This window comes from Pongo pygmaeus, chromosome 19 (genome assembly GCF_028885625.2).
Source record: "Pongo pygmaeus isolate AG05252 chromosome 19, NHGRI_mPonPyg2-v2.0_pri, whole genome shotgun sequence".
NCBI lineage: Eukaryota > Metazoa > Chordata > Mammalia > Primates > Hominidae > Pongo > Pongo pygmaeus.
In genome coordinates, this window is record NC_072392.2 from 53866687 (window position 1) to 53884516 (window position 17830).

Below are 17830 nucleotides of genomic sequence, written 5' to 3' on the forward strand. Positions count from 1 at the left end.
GTATAACAGTGCCTACCTTCCAAAGTTGTGAGAATTAAATGTCATAATCAAATATCATAATCCATATAAGTAATGTAGCATGGTACCTGGTCCTCTATAAATGCTACATATTTCTTTTTCTTTTTTATGAGGAAGGATCTGGGTCTGAGGGGCACGGAGGATGGGAGGGGCAAATGCTACACGTTTCTAATAAACAACTGTTGGCTTTCTCTACTCAGCATCATTTCTCTCCTTAGCTGCCACCTTTACTTGGGAAACTGACCCTCCCACATTTCATGTGGTACTGGTGGGGCTGCCAATCACAATACCCCATTCCCCACCCCTGACAAAAGCTAAAGCAACCAGGTCTCTTCTTCCAGAAATCTGGATCTTCAGTAAGACATGAAAGGACAGAAGGCAGTTGGAGTTTAGTTATTCACTAGAATTCATTCAAAGAATTCAGTCCATGTCCTCTGGCTGTTGAGATCACTAGCCCCAGGTGGCTCAACTGTTTAACTCTTCTCTCATTTCTCTATCTTTAATAAACTTTAATAAACTCAACTTTAATAATAAGACTGAACGAGTTTCTGCAACTGGAAACCAAAAAATCCTATCTATTACAACATACATTTGTTCCTTACTCTTTCAACAAGTACGTAACAGGGCCAGGCACAGTGGCTTATATCTGTAATCCCAGCACTCTGGGAGGCTGACATGGGAGGGTTACTGGGACCCAGGAGTTCAAGACCAGCCTGGGCAACATAGGGAGACCCCATCTCTTTTAAAAAAAAAAAAAAAAAAGTTAGCCAGGTACAGTGGCCCATGCCTATGGTCCCAGCTACTCAGGAGGATGAGGTGGAACGCTTGGGCCTGGGAGGTCGAGGATGCAGTGAGCCACCACTGCACTCCAGCTTGGAGGATAGACTAAGTCTCTTTTTCTTTTTTTTTTTGGAGACACAGTCTGGCTCTGTTGCCCAGGCTGGAGTACTCACTGCAACCTCTGCCTCCCAGGTTCAAGGGATTCTCATTCTCCATTTGGTTCTCATTTTTGATTCTCATGTCTTATGCCTCAGCCTCCTGAGTAGCTGGGATTACAAGCATGTGCCACCACCATACCTGGCTAATTGTTCTGTATTTTTAGGAGAGACAGGGTTTCGCCATGTTGGCCAGGCTGGTCTCAAACTCTTGGCCTGAAGTGATTTGCCCACCTTGGCCTCCAAAAGTGCTGGAGTGCTGGGATTACAAGTGTGAGCCACCATGCCTAGCCCAAAGTATCTTCTTTGAAGCAGAAATGAAATAATATTTTACACTAAGTCAAAAAATAATCCTTCTTCTGTACACTCACAGCTTTTTTTTGTTGTTTTTTTTTAAGACTAAGTCTTGTTCTCGTTGCCTAGGCTGGAGTGCAATGGCGCAATCTCAGCTCACTGCAACCTCCGCCTCCCGGGTTCAAGAGATTCTCCTGCCTCAGCCTCCCAATTAGCTGGGATTACAGGCGCAGGCCGCCAGTCCTGGCTAATTTTTGTATTTTTAGTAGAGACGGGGTTTCACCATGTTGGCCAGGCTGGTCTCGAACTCCTGACCTCAGGTGATCGGCCCACCTCAGCCGCCCGAAGTGCTGGGATTACAGGCATGAGCCACCGCGCCCGGCCCACTCACAGCTTTTTATCTGGCATTTTTCACATTCTACTTTGTGAGTATTACTTCTGAATGTATATTTTCCCCCACTTCTAAATTAAGTGAAAGCAGGCTGGGTGTGGTAGCTCATGTCTGTAACTCCAGCACTTTGGGAGACTGAGGCAGGTGAATCTCCTGAGGTCAGGAGTTTCAGATCAGCCTGGGCAACACAGTGAGAACCCCGTCTCTACCAAAAATACAAAAAAATTTGCTTGGCGTGGTGGCGGGCGCCTATAATCCCAGCTACTCGGGAGGCTGAGGCATGAGAGTTGCTTGAACCCAGCAGGTGGAGGTTGCAGTGAGCCGAGATTGTGCCACTGCACTCCAGCCTGGGTGACAGTGCAAAATCCTGTCTCAAAAATAAATAATAAATAAATAAGTGAAAGCAGAGACTATATCGGATACATATTTGTATGCTTTTAAAATGCCAAGCATACAGGAGGAATACAATAAACACACATTAGTGGACTAATGAATGTTAATTCTACAAAAGGTTAATTTATCTTTAGCTTTTCTGAAGTGGTTTTTTTCACCCTGGTAATTTTTAGCTTGGAGAATAATTCATCACTAAGTGTGGGCAACATTTCCGCTAACGCTGCCATCAAAGAACCTTCCCTTTTTGGGGTGGGGTAGGTCTGTCTCCCTTTGCTGTAGTCTCAGGAATAGTTCAGCTCTGAAGAAAAATGAGTCTAGCAAGGGTGTATTACAAACGCAGCAATCAAATAACAGCCAAATTTACTGAACTTTTTCCATTTGCTAGGTACCCGTGGGTACCACGGTGTGGGGATTCTTTGAATCCTCACTCCCACACTTCTGGGGCAAGCTGCTTTTTCAAAAGAAGGCAAGCTCTGAAAGAGTATGTTACTTGCGCAGTGTCTTATTAAGGGATAGCTGTGTCATTTCAAATACAGATGTCAAGGCTGGACGCAGTGGCTCACGCCTGTAATCCCAGCACTTTAGCAGGCCGAGGCGGGCAGATCACCTGAAGTCGGGAGTTCGAGATCAGCCTGACCAACATGTAGAAAACCTGTCTCTACTAAAAATACAAAATTAGCTGGGCGTGGCGGCGTATGCCTGTAATCCAGCTACTTGGGAGGCTGAGGCAAGAGAACTGCTTGAACCCGGGAGGTGGAGGTTGCGGTGGGCTGAGAACGCGCCGTTGCACTCTGGCCTGAGCAACAAGTGTGAAACTCCCTCTCAAAAAAAAACAAAAACAAAAACAGATGTCCAGTAAAGGATGCACAGTCAATAGGGACTGATCAACACTCAAAAAAGCACAGTAGGAGGCCGGGCGCAGTGGCTCACGCCTGTAATCCCAGCACTTCGGGAGTCCCAGGTGGGCAGATCACCTGAGGTCAGGAGTTCGAGATCAGCCTGGCCAACACAGCAAAACCCCATCTCTACTAAAAATACAAAAAATAGCCAGGTGTGGTGGCGGGCGCCTGTAATCCCAGGTACTCGGGAGGCTGAGGCAGGAGAATCGCTTGAACCTGGGAGGCAGAGGTTGCAGTCAGTTGAGATGGCGCCATTGCACTCCAGCCTGGGCGAAAGAGAGAAACTCCATCTCAAAAAATAAAAAAATAGTAGGGCCGGGCGCGGTGGCTCACGCCTGTAATCCCAGCACTTTGGGAGGCCGAAGTGGAAGGATCACTTGAGGTCAGGAGTTCGAGACCAGCCTGGCCAACATGGTGAAACCCCATCTCTACTAAAAATACAAATATTAGCTGGGAGTGGTGGCCCGCGCCTCAGGCACGAGAATCGTTTGAGCCTGGGAGGCAGAGATTGCAGTGAGCCGCGATCGTGCCACTGCACTGCAGTACAGCCTAGGAGAAAAAAAAAAAAAGGCAAAAAAGCACAATATTGCAGTCTGCAGAATCTTCTTTCTCCTCCTTTCACAAGAGACCACATTCTGACACCAACTTCCGTGGAAGCACTGGCGCTAGCTCCAAACTAACAATCGCCAAATTCAAATCGGTTACCGGGAGAAGGAAGTGAGGCACTTCGCCGGGCAGGAGTCCACGTTGGGAGGAGAAAAGGCGCAGGCTCCCGAGTTGTGGAGCCAACCTTCAAATCCTTACGGGGTGGGACCGGCCTGGGCCAGTCATTTATTTTACCTGCGCCTCAACTCTAAAAGGATACCGAAATACTTACTTTGGGGGGCCTGCTAGGAAATTCAAATGGGTAACTCTGGTCAGGGGCATCAGGCACAGTGGCCATTCTTGGTAGAGCGACGCGCTCCAGGGCTGAGAAGGAAATGGCGAGGCCGGGGCACTGGGGCACCGCCCAGACGCGGGGCGGGCCCCCGGGGTCAGGCCGGGTCCCGAACCGCCCTCCCCCACAGAGCGGCGAGGCCCGGCGCCGCCCGCCAGGCCGCCAGGCAGCCAGCCCGCCGCGTCAAGCCCGCCACCAGGGCCCGCAGCCCACGCCTCCTCCCCCGCCGCACCTCGTGGCCCCCCGCTTCCCCCTAGTCCCGCTAGAGGGGCTCGCGCCCCGCCACCCGCCCGCCCAGCGCTGCGTGGCGCCTCACCTCGCCGAGTCCCCCTAATCCGCGCCAAGGAGCCGCCGGTCGCACGCGCCTCCGGGCTTTGCGTGCGCGCCCCCGGGCGGCGTAGTGGCGAGCTCGCCGTGTGCCGCGCGCCCGCCGCCTCCGCCCCTCGGCCGTGGAGGGCCCCACCGGCTGCCGAGCGCCCGCCACCGCCCCCTTGGCCTTTTCCCGGTCCCTGCCCTGCGCCCGCTGCTGTCCCCGTGCCCGAGAACTGGGAGGATGGGGCTGAGCCGCTTGCCTGACTTTTGATCCGACCAGTAATCACTTTGCCCGTGTGGTGCATGGCCTGTTGCCTGAGGCTTCCCGGCGCGTGGGGCTGTTTGGTCCCCTCCGGAGTGCGGTGAGGCGGGCCGAGCCGGGACTGCCTGGGTTTGGGGATAACGTTCCCACCTCCACCCCTGTTGCAGCAAGGGAAATTGAGGCTGAGGGAACTGGGCCCAGGGACGGCGAGCCGTGGCTGCCTCTCCAGTCCGGGCCCCGAAGGGCTGCTCGTGGATGAACCAGACTGATTTTAAGGGGTGAAGAGGGTGCGTTTCAATCAGATGCTTCTGGAACGTCGAAATTGTCTTCTTTGGAAAGAACCATCCCCTCTTTGGGCTTCAGAGGCCCAAATTGAGGCGCAATGGTGAGAGGATGTGGTGGTCTACTCTGATGTCAATCTTGAGGGCTAGGTATGTCCTAACATCTCCTATTACTGCTGTTAATGATGATTCTAATAGCTGCCATTTGTCGAGTACTTATTGCATGCCAGACATTGCACAAAGCAGGTTACACACACGGTCTCATTTAAAACTTGTGAGGTAGGCACCTGTTGTTATCCCCATTTTCCAGGTGAAGAAATCTAGGCACTGACACATAAATAACTTGGGATCACACTGCTAGGAAGTACTGGGGAAGGGAATTCAAACCATGGTTTATCTGAACTATATAACTGTTAACATCTATTTAGAAGTCTGCCTTTGATAAATTTGCTCAACCGTTTTTTAGAATTCACTTACACTTTATGCCTGTGTGAACCCTTTCATTCTTTTTTGGTATATGCATAATACAAGTTCATTCTAAAAAAAAAAAAGCCCTGCCGGGCGCGGTGGCTCACGCCTGTAATTCCAGCACTTTGGCAGGCCGAGGCGGGCGGATCACAGGGTCTGGAGTTCTAGACCAGCCTGACCAACATGGTGAAATCGTGTCTCTACTAAAAATACAAAAAATTAAGCGGGCGTGGTGGCAGGCACCTGTAATCCCAGTACTTGGGAGGCTGAGGCAGTAGAATCGCTTGAACCCTGGGGGCAGAGGTTGCAATGAGCCAAGATCTTGCCATTCTACTCCAGCCTGGGCAACAAGAGCGAAACTCTGTCACACAAAAAAGAAAAGAAAAGAAAAGAAAAACCACCTCCCACCAGGTTAAATAAATAATTAACATTTTGGTATGTACCCTTCCAGACATTTTCCTATGCATCACATCAATAAATATATGATAGGATATTTTACATTTGATGTATCCTGAAGATTCATTAATTCAACAAATGTTTAGTGAGTAGGCTTGTTGTAGGTGCTGGGAATTCAGCAGTGAACAAAACAAAGTCTCTGCCTCATGGAGCTCATATTATAGTAGGGAAGACTGTCAATAAGCAATATACCCATTACTAAATAATAGATAATGCCCAGTAATGTGGCAAGTTTTATGGAAAAATAAATCAGGATAAAAGGATAAGAGTGATGTGGGGAATTCTCTTTTAGTTAGGGTAGATAAGGAAGGCCTTTTAGCTAAGGAGGCACATAAACAAATATCTGATCATTTAGTGAGAGAAGGAACTACATGGATTTCTAGAGGGAAACTATCCTAGAAGAGAAGCAGCAAGTGCAGTGGCCCTGAAATGGGGATTTGTTTGGCATGGAAAAAGGGCAAGACCAGTGTGGCTGGAGCACAGCAAATGAGAGAAATTAGATGGAAATCATAGGCAGATCATGTATCATCTGATAAGGTTTGGATTTTATTGGGAAGTGACAGAATATGACGAAGGGTTGAGACCAAAGGAGTAGCTTTGCTGTAAAAGGATCACTGTGGGCCGGGAGTGGTGGCTCACACCTGTAATCCCATCACTTTGGGAGGCCAAGGCAGGCGGATCACTTGAGGTTAGAAGTTTGAGACCAGCCTGTTCAACATGGTGAAACTTCATCTCTACTAAAAATACAAAAAAAATTAGCTGGGCATGGTGACGGGCGCCTGTAATTCCAGCTACTCGGGAGGCTGAGGTAGGAGAATCACTTGAACCCGGGAGGTGGAGGTTGCAGTGAGCCAAGATTGTGCCACTACACTCAAGCCTAGGCAACAGAGTGAAACTGCGTCTCAAAAAAAAAAAAAAAAAAAAGGATCACTGTGGCAGCTGTGTGGAGAATGGATGGTAGAAATATTAAAACTGTCCTTTGCCTGGTGAAGTGGTGTGTACCTGTAATCCCAGCTACTTGAGAGACTGAGGCAGGAGGATGTATTGAGCCCAAGTTTGAGACCAGCCTAGGCAACGTATCAAGACCCCCATCTCTGAAAAAATTTTAAATTGCTCTCTAAGGCATAAATTGTCCTTTTACACGGTAGTTGTTCAACAGATAGTTGATTAACATTAGTGTTTCACCTATAGCTGTACAGCTTTACAACCACTCTCAACTTCACATAGTGGAAGTGGGATCAGTCATTTAGGACATATCTGTGTCTTTCTTATTGAAACTCAAATTTTGAGACTAGCTAAGGTAAATATCCAGATCTGGATGTCATGATTGTCAATAATGAATATCAGTAATCAGTGTTGTAATACTGTAGAAAAATTAGTCCCACATAATACTGAGATCTAGTCGTTAAAAGCATAGCATTCAGGGGCCAGGCACAGTGGCTCATGCCTGTAATCCCAGCAGTTTGGGAGGCCAAGGCAGGTGGATCATTTGAGGCCAGTAGTTCAAGATCAGCCTGGGCAACATGGCGAAAACCCATCTCTGCTAAAAATACAACAATTAGCTGGGTGTGGTGGCGCATGCCTGTAATCCCAGCTTCTTGGGAGGCGCAAGAATTGCTTGAACCCTGGAGGTGGAGGTTGCAGTGAGCTGAAATCGCACCACTGCCCTCCAGCCTTTCAACAGAGCAAGAGTCTGTCTCAAAAACAAAAAACAAAAATCATAGCATTCAAGTACCTGGAAATTACCCTCTCCCTTCAGTTGATGTTAGGCTCTACTTAGACCAATTTAGTCAGTGTGCTTAAGAAAGATGTGGAGAGGGCAGGACACGGTGCCTCACCCCTGGGATCCTTGCATTTTGGGAAGCCAAGGTAGGCAGATTGCCTGAGTTCAGGAGTTCAAGGAGGCACGAGAACTGGGCAACATGGTGAAACTTCGTTTCTACAAAAATTGCAAAAATTAGCCAGGCGTAGTGGCGCATGCCTGTAGTCCCAGCTACTTAGGAGGCTGAGGTGAGAGGATCGCTTGAGCCCAGAGGGTTGAGGCTGCATTGACCCAGTATCACACCACTGCACTCCAGCCTAGGTGACAGAGTGAGACACCGTATCAAAAAAAAAAAAAAGATGTGGCGAAATTAAAATGCACAGTGAGAAGAAGGGTAACACTGATTACTGATTAAGGCAGCGCTCCTCTGGGTTTTTGTCTTAAGTGGATGTGGTAGTGGCATCACTTACACGACCAGCTGAAGGAAGAACAGATTTGGAGGAGAAATTGAAAGTTCTGTTTTGGATCTGTGTTTTGCGTTCTGACTGGAAATGACAAATACAAGTCTACAGCTCACTGGAGGCGTCAGAACTAAAACTGTATAACTGTATTAGAATTGTTTATTTGGCTGTGTGTCTTACCTAGACAGACCTTGAGAACAGACACTGTTGTCTTTATAACCTCAGTGCTCTGAAGTGTATCCTCAAATATTTGTGAAATGAGCAAGTAAAGGCAAAAGTAAAAATGAAGTCACTGGCTGGGTGCAGTGGCTCACGCCTGTAATCCCAGCACTTTGGGAGGCTGAGGCGGGCGGATCACGAGGTCAGGAGATCGAGACCATCCTGGCTAACACGGTGAAACCCCATCTCTACTAAAAATACAAAAAATTAGCCAGGTGTGGTGGCTGGCGCCTGTAGTCCCATCTACTCAGGAGGCTGAGGAAGAAGAATGGCGTGAACCCGGCAGGCAGAGCTTGCAGTGAGCCGAGATCCTGCCACTACACTCCAGCCTGGGCAACAGAGCGAAACTCTGTCTCAAAAAAAAAAAAGAATGAAGTCACTTAGGCAAAATGTGGAAGATATATACTCTATGCTTTCACTGAAAGTCCAAGCACCTGAATGTGACTTACAAGTGGGGTGACCATAATTTCTGATTTGCTGAGAATAGCCTGGTTTACATCTGTTGTCCCTACCTAAGTGTTAATATTGCCTGGTTTCACTCTCAGTAGTGCCTCCATTTGTACAATAAATTTATATTGTCATTCTTTTTAGAAGGCCGTTCCAGATCTAGCATCTTCCTATATCTTTATCATCACTGCCCCATCTTAGACTCCATTTGCCAGCCAGGCGGACATACCTTCATTTCTCATATGCACTCTTAACTTCAAGCTTTTTTTTGCCAAGGTACTGCCTACCTCACTTAGACATCACTTCCTTAGGAACACGTCTCCTGACCCCCCAATGGCTGAGTTAAGTCACCCTCTTACATGTTCCCAGTACACCTCGTATTTAACCTGTCATAGCAAAGATGACTAAGTGCCTTGTTCCCTCACTAAATATCTCTGTAAAGGAACCTGAAAAAACACCTTTTGTCCTCTTTAAGCCATAAATTTATATTAATAATATCCAAATTCATGTTGAACCAGTATTTTTGAAGATTGACCTTCAGGATAAACTAATAGCACAATCTTCATGCCCTTTCATTCATAACTAACTGAAAAGGTTGACTTTTGTACCAGGAACCCAACGAAGAAAACTTGTATCTTGTCAGGGTTGGTAACCTGGCTGCCATTGACTGAGACCAAAATATCCCAACAGTTTGTCCTCAGCTGCTAAGCTGCTGTGGTTAGAATCAAACGTAGAGTTTCTGGCCTGGTGCTGTGGCTCATGCCTGTAATCCCAACACTTTGACAGTCTTAGATGGGAAGATTGCTTGAGCTCAGGAGTTCGAGACTAAACTGGGTGACTTAGTGAGAGTTCAACTCTACAAAAAAATCAAAAAATTAGCTGGGCATGGTAGCACACGCCTGTGGTCCCAGCTACTTGGGAGGCTGAGGTGGGAGAATCACTTGAGCTCAGACAGTTGAGGCTGTAGTGACACATGATTGTGCCACTTTACTCCAGCCTGGGCAACAGAGTGAGACCTCGTCTGGAAAAAAAAAAATGGTAAAGAGACAACCTACAGAATGGGAGAAAATATTCACGACCCCTACATCAGATAAGTGGACAAGGGCCTGAAAAGACATTGCTCAAAAGAAGACATGCAAGTAGCATGGGAGGCCAAGGCAGGTGGATCACCTGAGGTCAGGAGTTCAAGACCAGCCGGGCCAACCCGGTGAAACCCTGTCTTTACTAAAAAAACACAGATTAGCTGGGCGTGGTGGCGGGCGCTTGTATTCCCAGCTACTTAGGAGGCTGAGGCAGGAGAATCATACCCAGGAGGCGGAGGTTGCAGTGAGCCAAGATCGCACCATTGCACTCCAGCCTGGGCAACAGCGAGACTCTGTCTCAAAAAAAAAAGAAAAAGACATGCAAATAGCTAACTGGTATGTGAAAAAAATGTTCAACATCACTAATCATCAGAGAAATGTGAATTAAAACCACCATGAGATATCACCTCACACCTGTCAGAATGATTATTATGAAAAAGCGAGATAAGAATTGGCAAGGATGTGGAGAAAAAACCCTGTACACTGTCAGTGGGAATGTAAATTAGTACAGCCATTTTGGAAAATAGTATGGAGGTTCCTTAAAAATTTTTAAATGGAACTACCATATGATCCAATAATCCACTTCTGGGTATATATCCAAAGGAAATGAAATCCGCATGTCAAGGTATCTGTACTCTCATATCCATTGCAGCATTATTCACCATAGCCAAGACATGGAAACAGCCTACATGTACACCAATGGATGAATGAATAAAGAAAATGTGAGAGAGATATATGTATGTATACACACACACACACACACACACACACACACACACACACACACACACACACACACACACACACACAAAATAGAATACTGTTCTGCCTTAAAAAATAAGGAAATCCTGTCATTTGCAGCAACATAGATGGACCTGGAGGACATTATGCTAAGTGAAATAAGCCAGGCACAGAAAGACAAATACTGCTTAATCTCACTTATGTGTGGCATCTAAAAAAGTCAAGCTTGTAGAAGTAGCAGAATGGTGGTTACCAGGGGATGAGAGAGAAAGAATTGGAAGATTTTGGCCAAATGATACAAAATTTCAGTTAGACAGCAGGAATAAGTGCAGGAGATCTATTATACTACATGATGATTATAGTTAAAAATATATACTTGAGGCCAGGCACTGTGGCTCACACCTGAAATCCCAGGACTTTGGGAGGCTGAGGTGGGTGGGTCATCTGAGGTCAGGAGTTTGAGACCAGCCTGGCCCACATGGTGAAACCCCATCTCTACTAAAAATACAAAAATTAGCCAGGCGTTGTGGTGCATGCCTGTAATCCCAACTACTCAGGAGGCTGAGGCATGAGAATCACTTGAACCCGGGAGGCAGAGGTTGCAGTGAGCCAAGATTGCATCACTGTACTCCAGCCTGGGCAACAGAGCAAGACCCTGTCTCAAAAACAAAAACAAAAACAAACAAACAAAAATATATATGCTTGAAAATTGCTAAGAGAGTAGATTTTAGTTGTTCTTACCACACAAAAAAATAAGTATTTGCGGTAATGGGTATATATTTGCAGTAATGGATTTGTTAGTTAGCTTGATTTAGCCATTCCACAATGAGTACATCTATCAACACATGTTGTACATCATGAATATACACAATTTTTATTTGCCAAAAAACGTTTAAATATGCCATAAGTAAATTAAATAAAATATATTTCTTAGAATATTATTTATAAAAATAAAGCAAAAAACCAGATCTGTCCAAATATAACTAATAAACTGACTCTCATTATTTAACACTCAAGAGTTGGCTGGTATCAGGATTTTCATAATGCCATGGCCATTAAACAGTTTTCGTGAATCCAGGCCTTCATTACCCATCTCTTCTGCTTCTTCCTCACCTTACTGACTTCTTTCTCATGTACACAGAGTGCGGAATATCTGTCTCATGAGTCACCAGCCTTTGGGCAGAACCCAAAACATTAGGTGAACTAGAAATATATCGTTGCTAAGTGGCTCGGTTTATTAGACAATTTTAAAATGCCTACTAGGCTGCCTAGCTGCATACTTTTCTGCCTAATGTACAGGACCTCCACCTTGTGACTGCCAAAACAGGCTCCTAAATTATTTTGCATCATTTGGTGACAGGCAGTGTATACTCTTGTGCAACCAACAGGTGCCCAATAAATGTTTGGAATATGCAAGGAACTTGGCATCGTTTAATATAATTGAAAAAGCAAGCATGGACTTTGAAACTTTCCTGAATTTGAATTCTGTCTCCACTCCTTATCACCTTTAAGAATTTAGGGCCTGGTGCGGTGGCTCACGCCTATAATCCCAGCACTTTGGGAGGCCAAGGCGGGCGGATCACTTGAGATCAGGAGTTCGAGACCAGCCTAGCCAACATGGTGAAACCCCATCTCTACTAAAAATATAAAAAATTAGCCGGGCATGGTGGTGCATGCTTATAATCCCAACTATTTGGGAGGCTGAGGCAGGAGAATCGCTTGAACCCAGGAGGCAGAGGTTGCCGTGAGCCGAGATCCCACCATTGCACTCCAGCCTGGGCAACAAGAGTGAAACTCCATCTAAAAAAAAAAAAGAATTTAGGGAAGTTATTATCTTCCTGCATCTCTTTTCTCCTCCTATGTAAAATGAAAATAATAATGTCTAATTCATAAGCGTTTCATAAGGATATGATGAAAGCCCGATGCAGCAGCTCACACCTGTAATCCCAGCACTTTGAGAGGCTGATGTGGGTGGGTCACTTGAAGTCAGTAGTTCGAGACTAGCCTGGCCAACATGGTGAAACTGTGGCTCTACTAAAAATACAAAAACTAGCTGGGCATGGTGGCATGCACCTGTAATCCCAGCTACCTGGGAGGCTGAGGCATGAGAATCACTTGAATCCAGGAGGCAGAGGTTGCAGTGAGGCATGGTCACTCTGTTCCCCACTCTAGCCTGGGGGACAGAGGGAGACTCAGTCTAAAAAAAAAAAAGGGGGGGGTGGGATGATATATGTATGTTTACTACTACCTTGTTCATGGTGGGAGTCAAATATAATTTTATTTATAGAAGTGCTCCACAGGATGATCCTGGGGCTTATTTAGAAGTTGTTCTACGTAGGTTAACTAGTGCTCAGCATAGAATTTTTCATTGTTTAAATCAAAAACTGTTATCTACTGGAAACCTGTAGGTTTCAAGAACAACAGCCAATTAAACAGAATTTTTTTTACTGGCAGTTTCTTCTGCATTTTCCTCACTATAGAATACTAAGGAAAGTGTATGTTATCTCACAGGTCGCAGGACAAATGTGTAGTTGCAATATAGGATGGAGGATCCAGCCTTGCCTCAAATGGAGAGCAAACTCAGGAGCTATGTCTCATTTAATTAATGCAAATAGTGAACAAACTTATGCTTTATTAGCAATTAACTATAAGACTTCCTTAGAGTACAGAGTAAGTACTTTTATTGTAATCAATACTTAACAACAAGGTTAATCTGATGCATATTTAATAATACATGTAATTGTTATGGTGTTGCATGATAATTAGGCCCTACACGTTAAATTGTTTACATAAATGACTGTAATTGGTTATTTTTACACAGCCAAACACATAAAGCGTTTGCCTGTTTATTTTATTAATTTTCTGGATTCTATAATCATGCCAAAGACAAGCGTTTATCTGAAATCCTTTGCTACTTAATCATGCACTGACAAACACACTATTCAAAATGACACAGCAGGGTTTCCCTTGGTACTGAAAATAGCTACTATTCAAGGCTTTCTGTATATATTCTGTCATTTAATCCCTAAGAAACCCTCTAAGGGAGGTGGTATTACTCCCATTTTACTGATGCAGAAGCTGATACTTAAGAGAATGTAAGTAGGCAGCATAGTGGAGATTCAGACTACTACCACAATCCCTGACACTACTTTATACCGTCTCAGAAGGTAATGGATCACAGCAGAGATACGTAAAGTTAGTTTAGGAGACAGAGTGGCTCTGAAAAATACAGAATATATATAGCATATCCAAAGGGAGAATGAATCAACCTGAAAAAGAGAGAGGTTAGTCAGTAATGGAACAGTAATGGGAGGGCTGAGGCTGACTTAGTGCCCATTCAAGGAAGAGAGCCTTGGCCAGTGCATTTCAGGCATTATTACCCCATTATAGTCCACTATATTATAGAGATACTTATCAGACTAATGCCATCTAATATTTAAATTTTAAAACTAACCCCTGTTATTCTAATTTCTTTTCTTTTTTTGAGATGGAGTCTCCCTCTTGTTGCCCGGGCTGGGTGCAGTGGTGCCGTCCCGGCTCACTGCAACCTCTGCCTCCCGGGTTCAAGCAATTCTCCTGCCTCAGTCCCCTAAGTAGCTGGGATTACAGGCATGCGCCAGCACACCCGGCTAATTTTTGTATTTTTAGGAGAGACAGGGTTTCACCATGTTGGTCAGGCTGGTCTCTAACTCCTGACCTCAGATGATCCACCTACCTCAGCCTCCCAAAGAGCTGGGATTACAGGCATGAGCCAACACCCTCGGCCTTCTTTTTTCTTTTTTTTTTTTTTTTGAGATGGAGTCTCACTCCGTCGCCCAGGCTGGATTGCAGCGGCGCGATCTCGGCTCACTGCAAGCTCCGCCTCCTGGGTTCACGCCATTCTCCTGCCTCAGCCTCTCCAGTAGCTGGGACTACAGGCACCTGCCACCATGCCCGGCTAATTTTTTGTATTTTTAGTAGAGACAGGGTTTCACCGTGTTAGCCAGGATGGTCTTGATCTCCTGGGTCTCGTGATGCACCCGCCTCGGCCTCCCAAAGTGCTGGGATTATAGGCGTGAGCCACCGCCCCCGGCCTTCTTTTTTTTTTCTTTTTTTTTTTTGAGATGCAGTTTCGCTCTTGTTGCCCAGGCTGGAGTGCAGTGGCGCAATCTCAACTCACCACAACTTCCGCCTCCCGGGTTCAAGCGATTCTCCTGCCTCAGCCTCCCGAGTACCTGGGATTACAGGCATCTGCCACCACGTCGGGCTAATTTTTATTTTTAGTAGAGGCGGGTTTCTCCATGTTGGCCAGTCTGGTCTTGAACTCCTGACTTCAGGTGATCTGCCCGCCTCAGCCTCCCAAAGTGCTGGGATTACAGGCGTGAGCCGCCGTGCCTGGCCTCTAATTTCTTAAAAAGTAATTATTGTAAGGCCGGGCGGGGCAGCTCACGCCTGTAATCCCAGCACTTTGGGAGGCCGAGGCGGGCGGATCATCAGGTCAGGAATTCAAGACCAGCCTTACCAACATGGTGAAACCCTGTCTCTACTAAAAATACAAAAATTAGCCAGGCGTGGTGGCGCGTGCCTGTAATCCCAGCTACTCGGGAGGCTGAGGCAGAAGAATCGCTTGAACCTAGGAGGCGGAGCTTGCAGTGAGCCGAGATGGCGCCGTTGGACTCCAGCCTGGGTGACACAGCGAGACTCCTTCTCAACAACAACAACAACAACAACAACAAATTATTGTAGGCTGGATGCAGTGGCTCACGCCTGTAATCCCAGCACTTTGGGAGGCCGAGGTGGGTGGATCACCCGTGGTCGGGAATTCGAGACCAGCCTGGCCAACATGGTGAAACCCTGTCTCTATTAAAAATACAAAAATCAGCCAGGTGTGGTGCTGCACGCCTGTAATCCCAGCTACTAGGGAGGCTGAGGCAGGAGAATAGCTTGAACCTGGAGGTAGAGGTTGTAGTGAGCTGAGATCGTGCCATAGCACTGCAGCCTGGGCCACAGAGTGAGACTCCATCTCAAAAAATAATAATAATAATAATAGTAATTATTGTAGGGATTAAACTAATGTTTTTCAAGTTTTTTTAGTCATTATTACCAGCCCTAAAGAACCTTTTTAGACATATACCTCTCCCCCACAAAGTTTTAATGCCATAAACTATATATATGTTTATGTACTATATATATATACTTTGTACATAAAAAGATTAAATTTTTTTGCCCCTTAGAATAAGACTTTTTTTCTCCCCCTTTTTGAATGCATGGGTTACACAATGATGCATGAATGATTCGGCTTCCCTCATAGAACTACCTTCAGATTCAGAACATGCGTTATGCAAAGGATAGTATTTCTGTACATATGACAATTATATTTCTCATTGTAAGTTAATAATTTCTGTACATATGACATAATTCTCATAAACTAATAAACTAATTGACAATTTTACCTTTGAGCTTGCTTAGTGTGATTCTGCTCCTTAATAAGGGGGTTATTCTCTATGTGTGGAAAATTTGAGTTTCTAAGCCTGTAAAATAGCATGAGAGGCCTTTTGATAGCCTGCTAGCTTTCACCAAGGCTTTTTGCTTGAAACTTCTAGAGCATTCTTAGTTGTTCATTCCTTCATTTAGTAAGTATTGAGTCCTACTATAGGCCAAGGACTGTGCCAGGTACTAGGGATTCAAAGACTAATAAAATGGTGTTCCCTCCAGAAGCAGCTCACTGTCCAGTTGGGGAGACAGATATGCACACAAACATTACGATACAAAGTTATACGTGCTGTAACAGAGATATGCTAGAGATACTAAGAGCTCCAAGAAGAGATTAGTTTATTTTAGGGAGAATTAAGTGGTAGAACTCTATGAAGTGATGAGTTAAATCTTGGAGAAGAATGAGGAGGAAATTCCAAGTGGAAAGAACAAATTATATAAGGCCCAGAAATATGAAATAACATGGCCAGTTTGGTCTTTGTGACTGGAGTGCAGGGAGTAAGATACAGGAAGGCCCCTCCTAAAGTAGAGTAACTTGCACAGGTAGAGATTAGACTATAGAGGGCTTTATACTTTATTTATAAGGCTATGGGGAACCAGTGAAGCATTTTGAATTGCGGAGCAATGCTATCACTAATCTGGGCTTTATCTTTCCAACCAGTGGTGTGGATTGAGAAGTGGCAAGATACAAAGCCTGGAGTTATAGCAGTCCAAGTAAGAGATAGTGAGGGCCTGAACATCATTGGAATGGGAAGGAGGAAGAAGAAATTGATTAAAGGTATTTAAGAAATAATTAATTAGGGGGAGAAGAGAGAAGAAGGTGGTAGGATTAGAGATGGTCCTCAGGTGTCCAGCTGATGTGGATACTGATGCTACTCACCCAGAGAGAGACAGCAGAGGGCCAAGCACAGACATGAAGGGAAAAGGAGAGATTTTGTTCTGGATATGTTGAGTTTCAGGTGCCTGTACAATATACAGGCACTGTTCAATAGATGGATTCAAAAGCCAAGGGAGGTCGGGTGCTGTGGCTCACACCTGTAATCCCAGCGCTTTAGGAGGCCGAGGCAGGTGGATCACTTGAGGTCAGGAGTTCGAGACCAGCTTAGCCAACATGGTGAAACCCCGTCTCTACTAAAAATACAAAAATTAGCCAGGCATTGTGGCGAGAACCTGTAATCCCAGCTACTCAGGAGGCTGAGGCAGGACAATCGCTTGAACCTGGGAGGCGGAGGTTGCAGTGACCCGAGATGGCGCCACTGCACTCCAGCCTGGGCGACAGAGGGAGTCTCCGTCTAAAAAAACAGAAAAAAGCCAAGGAGGACATTCAGGTCAGAGTTAAATAGATGAGGGAGTGAGCAAGAGATTGATGGCAAATTGGAAGCCACAGGAGAAGACAAGATTGCTTGAACTCATTGAATGGAAAAACACAAAAGAAGGAAGAGTGAAGAATAGAAACTTGGATGACAACAGGTAAGACAGAGAGGAGCCCATTAATCCAGAAAGGGAGAAGTAGATTTAAGGGAAAGAAGTAGCAGTAAAGATGGAGGTGGAATGTAGTCAGCAGAGCATTATTAAGACCATTTAGGCCCTAAAAAAAGGAAATATTATGGTGCTTGCCATGTAATTTTAATTTCAAGTGGATTAAATATTTAAAGAAAAAAAAAAGACCAGGTGCGGTGGCTCACGGCTGTAATCCCAGCACTTTGGGAGGCCGAGGCTGGTAGATCATCTGAGATCAGGAGTTTGAGACCAGCCTGACCAATATAGTGAAACCCCGTCTCTACTAAAAATACAAGAATTAGCTGGGTGTGGTGGCGTGCACCTGTAGTCCCAGCTACTCGGGAGACTGAGACAGGGGAATTGCTTGAACCCGGGTGGCAGAGGTTGCAGTGAGCCGAGATCGCGCCACTGCACTCCAGCCTGGGCGACAGAGGAAGACTCTGTCTCAAAAAGAAAAAGAAAAGAACTATAAAACTATTAGAAGAGAATATGAGAGAATT

General features: G+C 45.6%; 2 protein-coding genes across 10 annotated transcripts in view; one reads left to right on the forward strand and one right to left on the reverse strand.

The window, feature by feature from the left end:
• The window catches only part of TADA2A (transcriptional adaptor 2A), a 75047-nt gene extending 70778 nt beyond the window's left edge, over positions 1–4269 (reverse strand). For 4 of the 7 annotated variants that reach the window (XR_010124524.1, XM_063655512.1, XM_054456884.2 and 1 more), the window contains exon 1: positions 4184–4257. The gene's annotated coding sequence lies outside the window, so the exon portion shown is untranslated. Of the gene's footprint in view, positions 1–3635; positions 3939–4183 lie in introns of those variants that run through there. The other 3 variants (XM_054456883.2, XM_054456886.2, XM_054456882.2) reach the window with 3 other exon arrangements.
• Positions 4270–4295: 26 nt separating this feature from the next.
• Positions 4296–17830, forward strand: part of ACACA (acetyl-CoA carboxylase alpha) — a 331795-nt gene continuing 318260 nt past the window's right edge. The window contains exon 1 of one of the 3 annotated variants that reach the window (XM_054456897.2): positions 4296–4872. In XM_054456897.2, coding sequence (XP_054312872.1) covers positions 4835–4872 — 38 coding nt within the window. In that variant the 5' untranslated portion in view covers positions 4296–4834. The remainder of the gene's footprint in view (positions 4873–17830) is intronic. The other 2 variants (XM_063655503.1, XM_063655506.1) reach the window with 2 other exon arrangements.